The sequence below is a fragment of the Anolis sagrei genome, chromosome X (genome assembly GCF_037176765.1).
Source record: "Anolis sagrei isolate rAnoSag1 chromosome X, rAnoSag1.mat, whole genome shotgun sequence".
In the NCBI taxonomy this organism is placed as follows: Eukaryota; Metazoa; Chordata; class Lepidosauria; order Squamata; family Dactyloidae; genus Anolis; species Anolis sagrei.
Window position 1 is genome coordinate 42,938,939 of NC_090034.1, and position 17,149 is coordinate 42,956,087.

A 17,149-nucleotide genomic window follows, 5' to 3' on the forward strand; every position below is an offset into this window, starting at 1 on the left:
GTAATACTGATGTACCTCACAGGGATGACATACTGAATATGATTTGCTGGTTTCCTCTCTAATGGATAATTACTATTTATTTATCGTGTCAGGAGGAACCAGACATGGATAATTACTGATCAGTGTCCATTTGTGGGCAGTACAGTTTGTCTCCCAACTTTACGGGTTTCTGGATAAAATGGATTATCTAGTTCCATTTCAATTGGGTCTCAGATTTTTGGAAGGCAAAGGAGTGCCCGTTTCTTTTAAGCGGTACAAGGATCTATGCCCTGCTCTCAAGGGGAGAACAGCAAACTATGGGGAAAGTTCTTTCAGGAAAAAAAAAAAACCCTAAGTCAAAGACTGACAGAACTTGCTGCTAAGTAGCAGCAAATGCCTGACATCTAGTGGTGATGTGGTGGAATTGCCAGGCTTAAAAATTAATCCATGGGGAACCGGAGAGGGTTTTAAGCCAGAGCTTTGCTTTCTGCTTTCTGCTTGAAACAAAGCAAAAACACTGTACTGTTCCATCATTACCTACAGTGGCCACTTACAATCAAACAATGGCAGGGGAGAGAAAATGGGAACTGCACTTCCCAATTTTTTTTGTTATTAAGGTTCACTCTGACATTAGACCAGTGAGATATACTGTATATAAACGAGTATAAGCCTGGGTTGTTGTAGGTTTTTCCGGGCTATATGGCCATGTTCTGGAGGCAATTTTTCTCCTGACGTTTCGCCTGCATCTATGGCAAGCATCCTCAGAGGTAGTGAGGTCTGTTGGAAGTAGGAAAAATGGGTTTATATATCTGTGGAATTACCAGGGTGAGACTGCTGGGGCTAGGTGTGAATGTTTCAGCTGATCACTTTGATTAGCATTCAATGGCTTGGAAGTGCCTGGGGGGAATCTTTTGTTGAGAGTGATTTTATGTGCCTGTTTGTTTCCCCTCTGTTGTTTTGCTGTTGTAATTTTTGAGTTTTTTAATACTGGTAGCCAGATTTTGTTCATTTTCATGGTTTCTTCCTTTCTGTTGAAATTGTCCACATGCTTGTGGATTTCAATGGCTTCTCTGTGTAGTCTGACATCATCATCATCATCATTATTATTATTATTATTATTATTATTACTTTATTTGTACCCCGCTAGCATCTCCCGAAGGACTCAATGCGGCTTACACAGGCCAAGGCCTCAAAACACAACACAACAATACAACACCTAAAGCAAATTAAAAACAGTTAAGCAGTATAAACAACAGCAATAAACAATACATCAAGACACTATAAAAACTGGGCCGGGCCAGAGTAATGGGTACAAGATTAAAAGTGTTGATTTGGCAGGAGGTATGTAGGAATATAAAGTAAGTGCAATGTGCGGTGTGCAGCAATCTTAGTTCTACTAAAGTGCTTCTGGGAGTTGGTATTGGAAATTCCTAATCTGGGAAGGCACATCGGAACAGCCAGGTCTTCAAGTTCTTTCTGAAGACTGCCAATGTAGGGGCCTGTCTAAGATCTTTGGGGAGGGAGTTGCGACGCAGATGGAATCATGAGCGAAGTGAACGTGTGGGTTCATAGACGGAGATGCGGTCACGCATGTAGGATGGTCCCAAACCGTTTAAGGCTTTGAAGGTAAGCACCTGCACCTTAAATTGGGCTCGGAAGATAAACGGCAGCCAGTGGAGCTCCTTGAACAGGAGGGTTGACCTCTCTCTGTAAGGAGCCCCGGTTAACATCCTGGCTGCTGCCCGTTGGACCAGTTGAAATTTCCGAGCCGTTTTCAAGGGCAGCCCCACGTAGAGCACATTACAGTAAACCACATGGTGGTTGTGAGAGTGGTCCAGCACTTCTGTGTTCTCAAATAATATGCTGTGTCCAGGTTGGTTCATCAGGTGCTCTGCTATGGCTGATTTCTCTGGTTGGAGTAGTTTGCAGTGCCTTTCATGTTCCTTGATTCGTGTTTGGGCAATGCTGTGTTTGGTGGTCCCTATGTAGACTTGTCCACAGCTGCATGGTATATGGTAGACTCCTGCAGAGGTGAGAGGATCCCTCTTGTCCTTTGCTGAACGTAGCATTTGTTGGATTTTCTTGGTGGGTCTGTAAGTGGTTTGTATGTTGTGTTTCCTCATCAGTTTCCCTATGCGGTCAGTGGTTCCCTTGATGTATGGCAAGAACACTTTTCCTCTGGGTGGATCTTCATCTTTACTCTCATGGCTTGTTCTCGGTTTTGCAGCTCTTCTTATGTCTGAGGTGGAGTATCCATTGGCCTGTAGAGCCCAGTTTAGAGTATAAGCCTAGTTTTTCAGCCCCTTTTTTAGGCTGAAAAAGTTCCCCTCAGCTCGAATCAAGGTTATTTATTATTTTACTCTATTATTAGTATTATTTTTATTATATTTATTATTTTACTCTTTTTATTATTATTATTACTACTACATTTACATTATTTTCATAGAATGAAAGAGTTGGAAGAGACCTTGTGGTCCATCCAATCCAACCCCCTGCCAAGAAGCAGGACATGTATTTTTATTACATTTATTATTTTACTCTATTTATTATTGGTTTTATTACATTTATTATTTTACTCTATTTATTATTATTGCATTTATTATTTTACTCTATTATTACAGTTATTATTAAATTTCCATTATTTACTCTATTATTATTATTTTATTATTTTACCATTTTTATTATTATTGGAAGGATACGTAAGCACATTTACATTTTTTAAAAAATGATATTTATTTGAAATTTTTAGTTTACAATAAAAGAAGAGAAAAGAAAAAAAAGTACAAAGTAAATAGAGCCATGTTCTCAAAAACAAAATAAACATACTAAGAGGAAAAAATAAGCTAATAAAATACATTAAAAAGAAGAAGAAAAAAGAAAGAGAAAAAAGACATGGGAATTGTTTTGACTTCTTGGTATCTTCTCGAGGTCAATTTCTTTTCTTTCTTTCTTCTTCTCCCTTTCCGACTTCTCCTTTGCTAAATCAAAATCTTCTTATTTCTTTGTTTGAGGTATTCAGTAACTTTTTTCCTGTCTATTTCTTTCATATTTATTCCTTTACTCTTTGACATAAGAAAGGTGGCCTATCCATATTTCTGATCTCCAATAGCTTTGTTAACCACTCGTCTTCATCTGGTCTTTCTTTTTGTTTTCATATTCTCGCATAGCAAATTCTCGCTGCTATGGTCATTAAAAATAATAATCCGTGTTTTTTTCTATTTCTAGCTCGTACATTCCTAATAGAAATAATTCTGGTTTCCATGAGAATTTTTTTTGTAATTTGTTCTGTACCTCTTTCCAATATCTCTTAGCTTTGTCACATGTGCACCACATGTGGAAATATGAGCCTTCTTTTTCTTTGCATTTCCAGCAATTTGTGCTCATATTATTATAACTCTTTCCCAGCTTCTTTGGGGTCATGTACCATCTATGTGATGTCTTTACTCAGTTCTCTTTCAGGTCAATTGTGTAACTATATTTTATTTTTTTTCCTCCAAATTTCTTAACATTCTACTAGTGTGATAGTTCTAATATTTTCATTCCACCTTCTCATATAATTCTTTCCTTCTTTTGATTCTGATTCCCATTCTAATATTTTTATATATATCTTTGTTATTAATTTTTTTGATTCCATTATGTTGTCCCAGAAGTTTTTTTCTTGAGTGAATCCAATCTCTTTTATTTATTTTTTGTATTTTTCTTTAATTTGCCAATATTGGAGCCATGAAATTTTTTGATCTATTGTATTTAACTCATGTTGTGCTTTTAAAATTATTTCTCCTCCTCCTTTTTTAGTATATCTTTATATTTTGGCAATTCATTCCATCCCATGCAACGTCTTTGATCTGCTTGTAATGGTGATACCCACATAGGTGTTTTGTTATATAGTTTCTTTTTATATTTCTCCCATATTTTCAAAATTGATGATCTTATAAAATGATTTCCAAAGTTTTTTTTCTTTTTTCCCTTTATACCAGATATATGCATGCCAGCCCCTCTCAACTCTATCCCTTCCAAAAGTAATAATTTATTTTTCTCCAATTTCGCCCAATCTTTGGCCCATAATAATGCACTCGATTTGAAATATAATCTGACATCTGGTGCGGCAAGTCCTCCTTTTTCTTTTCGTTCAATCATGTTGTAGTGTATTCTTGGTTTTTTATTTTTCCAAATAAATTTTGTGACATCCTTTCGTATCTTCAAATTTCTTATGATGGGCAAATTTTGAAATAAGAAAATCAATTTTGGTAAGATCATAATTTTCACTGTTGCAATTCGGCCTAATAATGACAAATTTATATTTTTCCATCCTTCCAATTCTTTTTTAATCTCCTTCCATTTTTCTATATAATTGTTTTGTAATAATTGTAGATTCTGTATTAATTATAATACAGCCTGCAAGTTGAAGATATCTGGCTTACAAATGACTCATAGTTAAGAACAGGGGTGAGACAATAGGAAGTGAGAGAAATCTACCCCTCAGAAGGGAAATTCACTCCTTAAAGTTATTATCATGGGGAAAAGGTGCCTCAGCTGAAGATTTCTCTCCAATTCTTGTTTCCACAATCAACCACATTTTTCAACATCTAATTCTCACAGGCACAGAAAGTGAAGTCAAATATTATGAACAGGGGCACAGATGGCAAAAGAAACACCATAGGCCCTATACTATCCAAAGCTTTTATATATGGCCATCTCTCAGGGTGCTTTGAATGCGATTTTCCTGCTTCTTGGCAGGGGGTTGGACTGGATGGCCCACAAGGTCTCTTCTAACTCTATGATTATATATATATACCTGGAGACGAGTTAAATTTTAAAAATGGTTCTGTTTCAAGTTACATACACATTCAACTTAAGAACAAATCATAGAATCATAGAATCAAAGAGTTGGAAGAGAGCTTATGGGCCATCCAGTCCAACCCCCTGCCAAGAAGCAGGAATATTGCATTCAAATCACCCCTGACAGATGGCCATCCAGCCTCTGTTTAAAAGCTTCCAAAGGAGCCTCCACCACACTCCGGGGCAGAGAATTCCACTGCTGAACGACTATGTACAGAAGCTATCTTGTCTGTAACTCAGGGACTGTTTGTATTTCTGTCTTATGGTGACCCAAAGGCAAAACAACCACTGGGTTTTCTTGGCAAGATTTGTCCAGAGGGGCGCTGTACTTGTCTTCCTCTTAGGCTTTTCTTTTCTTTTTTTCATGTCAGGAGCAACTTGAGAAATTGTAAGTTGCTTCTGGTGTGAGAGAATTGGCCATCTGCAGGATGTTGCCCGGGGACACCCGGATGTTATTTGATGTTTTATCATCCTTAGTGGGAGGTTTCTCTCATGTCCCCACATGGGGAGCTGGAGCTGACAGAGGGAGCTCATCCATGCTCTCCTCGGATTTGAACCTCCGTCCTATTGGTTTTCAGTCCTGCTGGCACAAGGGTTTAACCCAGGGCATTATCAGAGGCTTGTTTCCTCTGAAGCTGAGAGAGGTTGACTCAAGGTCACCCAGTGGGTTTCCATGGCAGAGTGGAACTTGAACCTTGCCCCTTGAGAGTCATAGGGCCCTTCCACACAGCCATATAATCCAGAATATCAAGGCAGAATAACCCACAATATCTGCTTTGAACTGTTATCTGAGTCCACACTGTCATATATCTCAGTTCAAATCAGATAATGTGGGATTTTAATCAGCTATGTGGAAGGGGAGTTCAGCTATGCTATTCTTGGGATCCTCGATGGAGCTCACTCTTCTCAAATGACCCAGAGGCATCTGTAGCTATGCCTCTTGCAATCCAAAAAGAGCCGATCCTCTTCTGCAACAAGCCAGGGATTTGTGAGATGCCATGTGTAGCAGAAGGAAAAATAAGTGACAAGAAGTCTAGGGCAGGGTGACACTTACCTGCTCTCTTCCAGGTTGGAGTTGGGATTCTTCATTTCCATCAGAGCACAGCCAAATTTCTGGACCAAGAATAAACAGAAAAGGATGCAGGTAAGTCAAACATCATCTAGCTTTGAAAAAGGAATTCATGAAATGCAGTTCTAGCCCAGGGGAGAAGGCTCTTTTCATAGTTGTATAGTTTACCTTCAATTTAGGATGGTGCCTTATTTCCCTCCCATCTACACTGATATGTCTCCCAGTTAGGGGCGGGGGTGGGGGTTAAGATAAGAAGTCTGCCCCCAATGACATTTTCATTGTCTCCAGATATTTAGAACTGCATTCACTTAAAACAACAACAACAACAATTAGAAAAATGGTCCAGGCATCCAAAGAAAAGGTGCAGGCAAAAGGAATGCAAGCACAGCAAGTAGAAGAGTACTAGATGTGACTGGCTTTCAGGATTTCACTCTGCAATGGTGGAATATGGGAACAGGAAATTTCATAGGGGCAGAACTCTTATTTGGGGAGGGAGTGCTCTTGTTTTGTCCCCCCATAGCTACACTCCCGGCTCCAGAGTTAAGAGGATGTACTCTGGTGGGTACCATCACTAGGAGTTTGGGGAAATTACACTTTGGGACTATAGCTTCCAGAACCCCCCAGTCAACATAGTCAGCCCTATGGATGCAACTGTGAGAAATGAAAAATGTGGCTAGGCCTGGCACCAAGCACTGCTCAGTTACTAAAGCAGAGCCCACAATGCCTCGTACCTCGCCATTCTCAGGGGGGTCTCCGTTGCCAAAGGTGCTTGTGACTACAAGCACCAAGGTTTCATGTTCTAGGTGGACAATGTCATACTCATCCATTGACATCACCTAGGGAAAAAAAACAGTCAATACATGAAGAAAGCATCCCATGAGCATTCAAAAGGGTGCAAATAAAAGTGAAACTTTCAGTGTATGCCTATGTGCAACTGTAAAGTCTGAGTTGAGCTTCTGACAAGATTTTGGTGCCGAACAGGGTCAGGGACAACATGTGAAGAGCTGATTTGAAGCAGAAAAATAAGGCTGCCCTGAGCTCTTCCTACCCAGGTCCAATGTTGAATATGGAGTTATCAACAAGGCTGTGTGCATTTTACTCTGAAAATGTAAAAAAAAAGTACAACAAAGTAAACAACAAATGATTGTCAATGATAGGATGTGTCAAATGTGAGGACAGTCAAGAATTCCTGGATGAAGAAGAGACATTCTTGTTTTCAACAAGGTTTCATAGTGGGTTCTTCACCAGCTTTGCATTTGCTTTAAAGAAGCACGCAACAATAAGAATCAACAACCGAAATCATCAATATGGCCATTTTATGGATTCCTTTGTTGTATTTGCATTTAGCTTTCTACCCAACAGGACTTAATCTTTTCTTCCTTCCTTCCTGTGCTTCACAGAGGACAGTAATGTTTTGTTTTGTTGTTTTTTTAAAAAAAAACAACCTTTGACATTTATCCTTTTATCCTTTCTCTCTAGAAGTATTATATCTTGGGTATTATATTCCTTGCCTTTCAAAATCCGCAAGAAAGTGAAAGACGGACCAAGCAAACAAGTCCTATGCAATGTCAACAAGACTCTGCTAACATGAAGGCACAATGTAGGGGAAAACACATATGCGTTTGTGTTTGGTTAGTTCCATACATTTAAAAATCCCTCTTCCATAACAATGTGCAATGTAGCAAGGACTCTGCACTGGCAAATGAAGTGAATGGATGCCACACAATAGCAAATGGGGTTTTTCATATACCTCCTTTGCCCGCCATAGTTTACTGGTCATTTTCTCTGATAATGTAATTGTCCAGGCCCCGTAAAGTGATTTCAAGCCCTATAGCAGTTCATAAGGAGGAAATCTTTACACAATAGTCAAAAGAAAAAAACAGAAAGTAATAATAATTCATTACCATGTTTTATTGAATGACCTGTTGATTGTTATGAGCACATTACAAGCCTGCTTAAAGATACTGTTTGAACAGGTAAGACACATGTGGGATAAAAAATCTCCACTCACTGCATCTTCTCCAGCAAAAAGGAGAGACCTGCTTGAACATTAAAAAGGCTAGCAGCTGGCTGTGTTTCAAATGCAATCCTGTAACTGTGTGGACAAGGATTAAAAAAGCAGGTCTGAGATGGAAATACTTAAGGCCTTCTTCTCAACCCAACTGGAACCTAATGCAGGCTTCCTCTACCAACCGACTGCACAAGTCTGAGACCTAACCATTAGAAACATTTCTATCCTTGCTCCCTTCATCAGAACTAGACATACAAGAGATCGAATGTGACAAAAGCAACATAAAACACATTTGAAAGTTGAAGAGTAAAAAATGAATATTTGGAAACAAAAATATTGCACAAAAAGAGAAAGGAATACAATTTTCTTATGGATATTTTTTTAAAGGAATTTGATTTAAATGGAAAAGTCTACAAGGTGTATCTCATTCTCTACACTTTAAAGCAGTGGTTCCCAACCTTTTTTAGACCATGGACCACTTTGATTTTTTTGTTGTTAGCAGGGACCACAGGTTGGGAACCACTGCTTTAAAGAGAGAAGATATGTACTAGATTCAGAGACAAATGCCAAATAATGTTACAAAAAGAAATAGATTTGAATTAGATAAACCAAGAGGAGAAGAAAATGCAAGATCAGAGAAAAGAGGGGAGGAAGATGATGGGAGGAAGGCTTATGATGAGAAAAAAAGAGGAAACACAGAGAAATAAAGCCAATATAAACATTTATGTTAGTATTCCTTCTTCTTAATTGGAAGACCATAGTCTAGACTGAAACTTTGAAGGAGAAACTTTGTGAATTTGGCACCCATGGGTTACAGAACTAGCCCAGTGCCTTGACCACTAGGCATGTTTCTTAACAATCCTCAATATTGTTCTGCAGATAAATCAAATGGAGTGACAAACGGATATCTAGGTTTGAGAACATATTTCATAGAGGGCTGCCAATTTCACAGGGAAAAACAGGTGCTAGATTGCCCGCAGGAACAAACGGCAGGAACCATAAAAAGGTTATAGGGATACAATAAAAGATGCATTGCCCCAAGGTTGTGGGAAAGGAACCAAACCCTTTCTATCACTGGAAGTCAGGATACCAGTGTGATGTATGATCCTGAGTACAATTGATGGATGAGCCTTAGATACATGTAATCACTGGGAAACATTTTTAGTCTGATCAAATAAATATTTTTGTAATGGCGTCACTTCTCTATTGGTAATAAAGGATCCTTTTAAAATTAAAATTGAACCACAGCTGGTTTGCAGGAACCTGACAAACAAGTATTTCGTGGTTGCAGTTGAGGGCTTTCCTTTTCAACAGAAGGCCTCTCATTTTGGGACTCACACCAAATGCTCCATCCTTATTAAGATAGTTTGGTGTGTTTTCATCTCAGGCTTTTGGCTTTCCAAATGGTTTTTGATGCATTGTTAAAGAATCTTTTACCTGTATTTACTTGAGCCTAGAATGCCATCGAATCTAATGTGCACCTCAATTTTCAAAAACCTAAAACCAAAAAAAAGAAAAAAAAGAAAAAAAGAAAAAAAAAGAAAAAAAAAGAAGGATTTGCTGGGAAATGTAATGTGCAGTGGCAAAAAGTGCCCTCTTTGTAATTTGGTCAAAAAAGCGTGCATGACAGTTGCTGCCTGCTTAGAATTCCTTCTTTCAAAACAAAAGTGTTAAAATACCAAAGCTTCAGGCAATGGAAAAGAAAATGGAGAAGAAGATAATAACAAAGATATACAAAAAACTATTAGAGTGGAATAATGGAACAAAGGATGAGAAAGAATATATGAAGAGATGGAAAGAAAATATTGGAAGAACGGTAAGAAGAGAAGAATGGGAAGAAATATGGACTAGAAAATTTAAATATTCATACGCATCTGATTTAAAAGAAAATTGGATAAAGATATCACAAATATGGTATATGATCCCCTATAAATTAGGCAAGTGTTATAAAAATACCAACTCAGAGTGTTGGAAGTGTAGAAAAAAGGAGGGTACATATTTCCACATGTGGTGGTCATGCGAAAAAGCGAAGGTGTATTGGAAGAATATACAAGAAACAGTACAATCAATGCTGGGGACAAATATTAATTTAAAACCAGGAATATTTCTGCTAGGAATTCCGGATCAAAAAATGGAAATTTTTAAAGATAAAATCCTGTTTCTTCTAACCACTGCAGCCAGAATCTGCTATGCAAGATTATGGAAAAAACAGGAGATACCAAGTATAGAAGACTGGCTAGAAAAAGTGATGGAAATTAGGAATATGGACAGACTCACACATTTTATATCAAAAAACAAAGGTAAACCGATAAAAGAGACAAATTGGATGAAAGTTACAGAATATCTAAAAGAAAAGAAATATAAGATGCTAATATAGAAATTAAAAAATCAACCTCAAACGAATGAAAGGGAGATGGAACGATAAAGGAAGAAAAAAGAGAGAAAAAGTAAGGAAGAAGGAAAAGGATGACACCTCACAGAAGATACTCTGGAAGTCAAGAAGAAAAGACCCTTCTCTTTTTTTTTTCTTTTCTGCTTCTCTTTTTCCCTCCCTTAAGTTGTTCCTTTTTTTATTTTTCTTTCTTAACCTTTCTAAATTTTTAAATCATGTTGTAGAAAAATTCAATAAAGATATATTTTAAAAAGAAAGAAAAGAAAACCCAGGGGTGCATCTACAATGTAGAATCGATCCAGTTTCACTGCCCTGGCCCAATGGTACAAAACCATGTAGTTTTACAAGTTCTTGAGCTTTCTCTGCCAAATATGTTGGTACCTCATCAAACTACAAATACCAGGATCATATAGCATTGATCCATGATCATTAAATTAGAACTGACGCCCTTTAACGAGGAGCTCCAGGGGCTCCTGAAGCAGCTGCCCCTTTGGCTTGGACTCAGCACTGAGATTACCGTATGATGCGGATCTAAAGCACACCCTAATTTTGGCAAGGGAATTTAGCCAAAAAAGGTGAGCATGAGACTTGAGTAAATATGATTATTGTAATTTGAAATCTTACATTGCCTTCAAAGCCCTGGCAAGTAGGAAAGCCATTTGTAAACACTTTAAATAATACACAGAATACATATATACACGCACACACAAACCATGTATAAATAGTTGCAACAGTGCTCCAGACACTGGCTGACATATAACTAGCACCAGCCCATGCAGGCAAGGCCTTACCTTGGCGTCAAAGGCATGCTTGAAGATTTCGCACAGGGTTTTTGCATAGACCTGGGACTTCCCTGTTTCTGTGGCATACAGGATTGTGGCCTTGACTCTCTTGGCCATGGCCTGCCCCATCAACTTGGCTGAGAACTTGACTGCTCTGTGGGAGGTGAAGGGAGAGAAAAGAGAGGTTTAGCCCCAACATTGTCCTGCAGCTTTCTGCCTGGTACCCTCCAGCTGTGTGTCAAATGATTTATTTGTAATTTTGATATAAGGATATCAGGAGTAGAACAGGTGTCTAATAAAAACCCAAGCCATAAGAGCTACGGATGTATAATAAATACATTCTGACATGTCTTTGAGATCTCCTAATTTTGCATCTCCCAACCACAGAAATGAATGCAATCTGCAGTCTGAAATGTGTACATTTCTGGACTTATGATGCATTCTGCGAAAGGGGGAGGGTTTTGACAACTTATATACATTTGAGGAATGTGCAGAACCAATAGTGGAATCATGTGGCTTTCTCGATATTGCTGAACTACAACTTCCATGCTGGGTGGGGCTGTTGGGAGTTGTAGTTAAACATCTAGAGAGTCACTGCTTTTCCATTGCTTGTTTAGGAAATGGAGGTAGATTTCCACAAATATGCCCATTCCAAAAAAAGGCTCAAAAATATGTACTGAAACTTTCCGCATAAGAATCCATGCAGTACTTGGTGGCTAGAAAAGGGAGGAAACAGTGGGATTGACATCTCAGTGGCTTTCGATACCATCGACCATGGTATCCTACTGGGAAGACTCGCTGGGATGGGACTTGGGGGCATGGTTTTACTGTGGCTCCGGTCCTTCCGGGAGGGTCGTTCCCAGTTGGTGAAGCTGGGGGACTCCTGCTCGGACCCCTGGCCACTGACATGTGGAGTTCCGCAAGGTTCTATTCTGTCCCCTGTGCTATTTTACATCTACATGAAACCGCTGGGAGAGGTCATCCGGAGTTTTGGAGTGCGGTGCCACCTCTACGCAGATGACACCCAACTCCACTACTCTTTTCCACCAGATTCCAAGGAAGCCCCTTGGATACTGGACCAGTGCCTGGCTGCTGTGGCAACCTGGATGAGGAAGAACAAGCTGAGGATCAATCCTGACAAGACAGAGGTCCTCCAGGTCAGTCGCTCGGCTGATCGGGGTATTGGGTGGCAACCTGTGCTGGATGGAGTTGCACTCCCCCTGAAATCACAGGTCCGCAGTTTGGGGGTCCTCCTGGATTCAGCGCTGACACTCGATGAACAGGTGTCGGTGGTGGCCAGGAGGGCCTTCGCACAACCAAAACTCGTGCACCAACTTCGACCTTATCTCGTGAAGTCTGACTCGACCATGGTGGTCCATGCCTTAGTCACCTCTAGACTGGATTACTGTAATGCTCTCTACGTGGGGCTACCCTTGAAGATGGCTCGGAAACTACAACTTGTCCAAGTTCGGCAGCCAGATTAATAACTGGGACAACCTACAGGGAGCGGTCAACCCCCCTGTTTAAGGAGTTCCACTGGCTGCCGTTTATTTTCCGGTCCCAATTCAAGGTGAAGGTTATCACCTACAAAGCCCTAAACGGTTTGGGACCCGCCTACCTTTGTGACCGTATTTCCCGCCATGAACCATCTCGGGCCCTCCGATCCTCCGGGGAGGTCCTTCTCTCGTCCCTGCCAGTCTCTCAAGCTCGTCTAGTGAGTACAAGGGAGAGAGCCTTTTCTGCTGTGGCTCCCCAACTCTGGAACTCACTGCCTGGAGAAATTAGGAAAGCCCCTTCCCTTGAGGTCTTAAAAAAGAACCTTAAAACCTGGCTCTTCCGCTGCGCCTTTGATGAGTAGGTATATAATCTCAAATGATTGCTCTGCCTCAAAGTTCTGTCATTGGAGTATACGTCCCCCCTCATGGGAAAGCTTGCTTCCACAACTCCTTCTAAAATGAGCCCTCCTCTGTAAATTACTTGCTTCCCTCTTTTATCTCGCCCAACTTTTTAATTAGTTTTAATCAGTTTGTCCTTTTAATTACTACATGTTGCCCGCCCATTATTATTGTGCCTATGCATATTCTTATTTTTCATATTGTTATGTATTCATTTGTTTTATTTAACTATGATGTTATTGTTTATTGTTCGTGTTTTCGGTTTTCTTTATTGTAATTGTCATTTGGGCTTGGCCTCATGTAAGCCGCTCCGAGTCCCCATTGGGGAGATGGTGGCGGGGTAACAAATAAAGTGTATTATTACTATTTATTATTATTATTATTATTATTGACGGGTCTGTTTGGAGGAATCTTCACATGTACTATAGTGTTCACTTAAGATTTTTTAAAGTATATACTAAAAAATATAAAATGCGCAAATGAATAGAAACACACACATCTTACAAGAACACAAATCAGAAGTGGCAACAATTCCCTGACAAGTCATTGTGCAAATAAAATAACATTTCGCTAACTATAAAGGAGAGGCACAAAAAGTAATCAAGAAAAGATCAAATGCAGAGAGCGGAACAACAACAACAACAAATGCATACCTGGCATAGTTTACATGCAGCTTAAAATCTAGAGAGTAGAGCACAAGCAATAAAAGGTAATTCCAAGGGAAGGATAATCATGCCAGCCTCTCTTTAAAGCTTTTACAATGATTGAGAAGCAGTAAAACACAATGAGAGATTCACATCCGTAAATATAACTCAACTGGGTCAATGGATGGCTCTGTTAATCTTCAATAAGTGATTTTTAAAAACAAATCATTCCACCCCCAGCTTCAGGTAGGAGGCTATTGCCTTTGACATTGTTGTGAACTGAATAAAATGGGTCTCGTTGCCATTCTGGACAGATTTTAGTATTATTTCCTGCCCCAGGTCAATTCATTTTATTACACGCTTGCATCTTATTTTGGTGCATATGTGAATTGTGTTTCCTGCTCGGCTGGTGGCCTCCATGTTATGGGGTGCTGGACCCACTCAGGACTCCTAAACCTGAAGGAGGCTATCCAAGGCAATGGACTTGTATTTGAATAGGAGAGAGCACCTTCAAGCTTGGAGTAAAACCCAGTATGGATTCGGAGAATGGAGGCTACCAGCTGGCACAGTTGTGTGGCCTCCTCAAAGATTTTCTTGGCCTTCTCATGGATGGAACTAAATTTATACATTCAACTTGGATGGAATGAGGAAAAGGGGAGTGCAATTGGGAAAAATGTGTTCTGAAACAAAATATTGTAAGGTGGCATCACAATTTAACAGCCACACCCTCTCCAAAATACTCTGTTCCATCAAATTTTCATTTTTCTGTTCAACTAGAAATTCAGCAGTACATGGGGACATTCATTAATTGAGCTCTTTCCTTTCCATCTTGTCCCCTTATGATTATTTTTTTCCCTGAGCGTGCAGACCTTTTCATCGTATTTCTAAATGGGATCAACACTAGTTGGGCCGCACACTGCAAATGTTTACAATGAGGAGTTCTCAGTGTATGTGCGTGCATTACATGATTATTCCACCCCTCAAACCATGCTATCCCCTGGAGACCTGGCAAAATTGTGTCTCTGTCATGGAGAATTAGGAATGCTAATGCATGAAAGGAACACCACACTCAAGACGGAAGAGGGTGCAGAGCTGCAATGAGAGGTGCACACTTCAATAAGGCTGGAGCATGATCTGCACTGAGCCACACTTGGAATTTCAATATTCTTTGGGCCCTTCCACCTAGCCCTATATCCCAGAATAACAAGGCAGAAAATCCCAAAATATCTGCTTTAAACTGGGTTATCTGAATCCACACTGCCATATATTCCAGTTCAAAGCAGAAAATATGGAATTTCATTCACTTGTGTGGAAGGGGCCTTTGATAGTCCAACAAAACATTTTTTTTCTTGATGTCTTGGTTTTGAAGAATATTCCTGGGGTAAATTCGGGCACTGATTCAGAAAATTGCCTTGTAGAGCTCTAGTTTCTTATATATGGCTGTCCTAATTTTCTGTGTGTGAGAGCAGATGGCGACTAGTAGATGGTATATGTTCTGTATCTCAAAAACTAGAGCTGATGTGGGGAAACTGGTGCCATTTTTTGAACCAGCAGGTCAACTATACCCAGAAACAGAGTTAACATTTGAGGCACCAAAAGGTGTGTGCTGGCCAGTGCAATTTTAGGACATCTTATGTAGAAAAAAGGCATACGTCACCTCTTGATTATAACTGGGAGTTGGACAAGGGGATTTTGTGAAACCTTTTGTAGTATCATCATCATCATCATCATCAATATTTATTACGGTCCATAGACCCATCAGTGAACAAATAATCATTAATATATTGTCCCATCTCAGGAGAAGTTCATTGTCCAAGATTAATATGCCTGGTTTCAAGTAATACTCCTATCCAAGGTTAGTTTATTTCTTAGCTTTGTTGCCACTGTGAGGAATGTTGCCACTATGAGGGTCACCCTGTGGCACTTGTCCTCTAAAAGATATCTAACAATCCCCTGCAGGGGATGGCTAATCATGTGGGACAAAATTGGATATAAAAGTTGGCTACGTTGCGCTGTGTAATAGTGGCACTGCAATAAAATGTGTCATATTGTTTCTACTTCATTTCCTTCACAGGGGCATAGTCTTTGGGTGTAAGGAGTTCCGGGCAATCTGCCTCTTAGCAGCTCTGAGGGGAATACATTTAATCTCGCTTTTGTAAAGAGTCTGCGATATTTGATCACTATAAGGCTTATTAGGTATTTGCATGTCTTAAATGGCTCTCTGTATGGTAAGTTTAAGACTCTGGGAGAGCATGGTGAATTTGAGCAGGTTCTAAGCTCTCCCAGGGGAATGTCCCACAACCTTTGCTTCAGGGATTTTTGTGCCATTTTGAGTTCTAAATGGAGCAAAAGGAATGCGGATAGTCCAATTGAGGACACTTTCTGTTCAGTCCTCCTTGGCCAAAGGGCTTTGGAGGCTTCATAGGGAAGATAATGTAATAAACTTGTTCCCACTTTAAATATAATTGTTTTTAACCATAGGTTCATTTTCAGAGTCCAGGCCTTAGTACTCAATGAGCATTCACTCGTTTCTAGGAGCAGGACTGCATTTGGTACACAAGAACACTCACTTAGAAGATCTCTTATAAACCTTGCTTGCACTCTGTCTAGGTTTACAGTCGAATTTGCACACCATATGGCTGCATCAAAGAGGAGTTTAGAGACTATTTTGGTGGTAAAGATTTTTAGTGGGGGTGGGACATATTGTCCTCCTTTGGTGTAATAAAACCTTATTATAGCTGCTTGGCAGGCCTTTGCCTTTTTAATCACTGTTTCAGAGTGCACTCTCCAGGATAAGGTGTAGTGGAAAGTAAGGCCCAAATACTGGAAGCTTTTGACCTGCTCTAGAGAGAATTTGTCAGTAGAACATTTATATTTTGTATCTCTCTTTTAAAGCCACCCCTTTGAAACAAAAACATTTTGTTTGGCTCTAATTCCAAGCTTTGTTTTTTTAATGACACTGTTTTCAAAGTAAAGTAGATCATCCAGATCCAGGCTAGAAAAGAAAAGAAAAAAATGCCACCTCTACACTGTGGGCAAGGGAGGAGTGATCCACCTGGGCAGGTTTCTCACATGGCCCATTTATTAACTGCCTGAAAAGAATGTGGCTGGAAATAACATCATTGTTCTTCAGGTACACCGAGTCAGTTTCCTTCACTTGAACCTGAAGAGATCACCCAGGAGAAGGTAGATGCCCAACAGTGCTGTTTCCTGGTGCCAGCCTTGAGCTGTAGTCAATGTCCTACTCCCACAATTCCCTCCTCTTTCCCAGACTTCCCCCAGGCTCTGGTAAACTCTGCTGCATACTTACTTGGCTAGCTTTTTAAAGCCGATAGCTCTCTTCTTCGTGGGGGTGCCATTGAGACCTTTCCAGATATGGGTGTTCCAAGGGTCAGGCTGAAGAGGGGAGGGAAGGGAAGGAAAAAGAGCCTGGGTTGAACAGGAAGCTGCTATGCATTAAAATGTTCATTCGAATCAGTGACTGAAGGTAAGTCATTCCTTCTTTTGAGTAACAAAGCACAATGATGTTATTGTTTGC

The 17,149-nt window shown here is 39.9% G+C and overlaps 1 protein-coding gene across 4 annotated transcripts in view; it reads right to left on the reverse strand.

The window, feature by feature from the left end:
* Nucleotides 1-17,149, reverse strand: part of NOS1 (nitric oxide synthase 1) — a 220,834-nt gene that overhangs the window by 19,028 nt on the left and 184,657 nt on the right. For all 4 annotated transcript variants that reach the window (XM_067473256.1, XM_067473257.1, XM_060785472.2 and 1 more), the window contains 4 exons: nt 16,922-17,007; nt 11,082-11,226; nt 6,619-6,723; nt 5,873-5,931 (listed from right to left, as the gene is read on the reverse strand). In XM_067473256.1, the coding sequence (XP_067329357.1) occupies nt 5,873-5,931; nt 6,619-6,723; nt 11,082-11,226; nt 16,922-17,007 (395 nt within the window). The remainder of the gene's footprint in view (nt 1-5,872; nt 5,932-6,618; nt 6,724-11,081; nt 11,227-16,921; nt 17,008-17,149) is intronic.